Source organism: Rhincodon typus, unplaced genomic scaffold, assembly GCF_021869965.1.
Source record: "Rhincodon typus isolate 14 unplaced genomic scaffold, sRhiTyp1.1 hic_rhity00000077, whole genome shotgun sequence".
NCBI classification, from domain to species: domain Eukaryota; kingdom Metazoa; phylum Chordata; class Chondrichthyes; order Orectolobiformes; family Rhincodontidae; genus Rhincodon; species Rhincodon typus.
In genome coordinates, this window is record NW_025965715.1 from 126,347 (window position 1) to 128,384 (window position 2,038).

Below are 2,038 nucleotides of genomic sequence, written 5' to 3' on the forward strand. Positions count from 1 at the left end.
TCTCTCACGCACTCTCCCATACTGTCTCTCACAGTCTCTCTCACACACACTCTCCCATACTGTCTCTCTCACACACACACACACACACATTCTCTCACGCACACACAAACACACTCTCCCATACTGTCTCTCTCAGTCTCTCTCTCACACACTCTCCCATACTGTCTCTCACTCAAACACACACACACACATTCTCTCACGCAAACTGTCTCTCACGCCCTCTCCTGCGCACACGCTCTGTCACGCACCCGCTCTCTCTCTCTCGCACTCGCTGTCACCCACTCGCGCCCTCTCTCACCCACTGGTGCCCTCTCTCACCCACGCACTCTCTCTCACGCACACTGTCTCTATCTCTCTTACATAATCTGTTGCACACTTCCTCGCACACTCTTTCACTTAGACACGTCCTCTGCCTCACACACACTCACAGGTGCACATACTCTCTCACACTCAGGCTGTCTCACACACGCTCTCCCTCGTGTGTGCCCTCTCTGTGTGTCTCTGTCTCTCATACACACACACACACACAGAGAGACCCCACCAAACCTCCTGCCTTTCACCTTGCAGTAACAAGGCACCTCCAGAGCAGTTGGGATTGAACTCGGGCCTCCTGGCCTAGAGGCATGGCTAGTACCACTGGCGCCGAAACACCTTTCTGTGTGCAACTGGACATTTTTATCAACTGTATTTCCCACCCCCACTTCTTCATCCCTGTCTCCAAACCCCTCGCTTCTGCCTCTCAGGGTGGGGAGAGGGGTTTTAAATAAATCAAGCCCCGGTTCGCTCCACGCCTTGGCCTCCCCCTCCCCCTCCCCCCCGGCGGACCCCGAGTGTGGAGGGGTGGTTTCTGTTGCTGTTTCCGGGAAGGGGGTGGGGGGTTGTGTGTGGGGGAGGTGCGCGGTTTTAAGAATCCTAGCGATCCTGCGTCTTTCAGAGCAGCGCTCGGGGTGGGTGTGCCTGTGTCCTCATTTAACCCCTCCTGCTTTAATTCTCCCCCCTCCCTCCCCGCCAACACCCAACCCAACCCCACCTCCAGCTGCACAGACGGGAGGACGGGACCCAGCTGTCTGACGTGTGAGGGTTACTGTAACAACAACGGGATGTGCACGATGAATTCGAGGACAAAGATGCCAGAGTGCAGGTGAGCCGGGCCTTGGTGGGGGGGAGGGGTGCGACCGTTCGTACCCTTCGCGAAGACGGGGGCTGAATGGCCTCCTCCTGTTCCTGTGTGACAGGCTCGAGGAGAGGGGGCTGAACGGCCTCCTGTTCCTGTGTGACAGGCTCGAGGAGGAGTAGGCTGAATGGCCTCCTGCTGTTCTGTAACCGTCCTGCAATTCACCGAATCCTGGTCCCTTCGCCTACACTGTCTCCATCTGAACGCAGCGTCCTGACAGCTCCCTTTCCCACCTATCCTTGCGTCCCCGGCAAATTTTGCCCCTCGCACCTTCCGCCCCTGCGCTTCTATAAATTGCGAAAGGGTCGCGGTCCCAGCACTGATCCCTGAGGCACGGTTTGTAAAGGACTCCATCGTGGCATTCTCTCTGTTTTCTAGTCGCCAGCCGGTCTTCTCTGCGGGTTGAAACGCCACCCCCTACACACAGCGACCTGCAATGTGGTGCCTTATCAAATGCCTGAACCCAGAAGAGATTTGGGGAGAGGCGGTGGTGGGGGGAGGGTTGGGGGAGGAGAGATAAATACATTGCTGGGAGGGGGCGAGTGGGGCAGGGAGGTTGAGATGTGACCAGGGCAGTTCAGATGGAGCCAGACCAGCCTATCCCTGGGATGAAGGGGTCAGTCTTCCGAGGAAAGGTTGGACAGGCTGGGTAGATACCCACTGGAGTTAAAAATGAGAGGAACGTTTCACTGGCCGGGCCCAGCATTTATTGCCCCGTCCCTAGTTGCCCCCACCTCCTTGAGAAGGTGGGGGGGTCGTGAGCTGCCTTCTTGAACCGCTACAGCCCACCTGCTGTGTGTTGACCCCCCTCAGGGAGGGAATTCCAGGGATTCTGACCCAGCGACAGTGAAGGGACGGGCAATA

The 2,038-nt window shown here is 57.5% G+C and overlaps 1 protein-coding gene across 1 annotated transcript in view; it reads left to right on the top strand.

Moving 5' to 3' along the window:
* The window catches only part of LOC109925539 (low-density lipoprotein receptor-related protein 1-like), a 13,955-nt gene extending 12,810 nt beyond the window's left edge, over positions 1-1,145 (top strand). The window contains exon 13 of the mRNA XM_048621167.1: positions 1,037-1,145. Within this exon, the coding sequence (XP_048477124.1) occupies positions 1,037-1,145 (109 nt within the window). The remainder of the gene's footprint in view (positions 1-1,036) is intronic.
* The last annotated feature ends 893 nt before the right edge of the window (positions 1,146-2,038 follow it).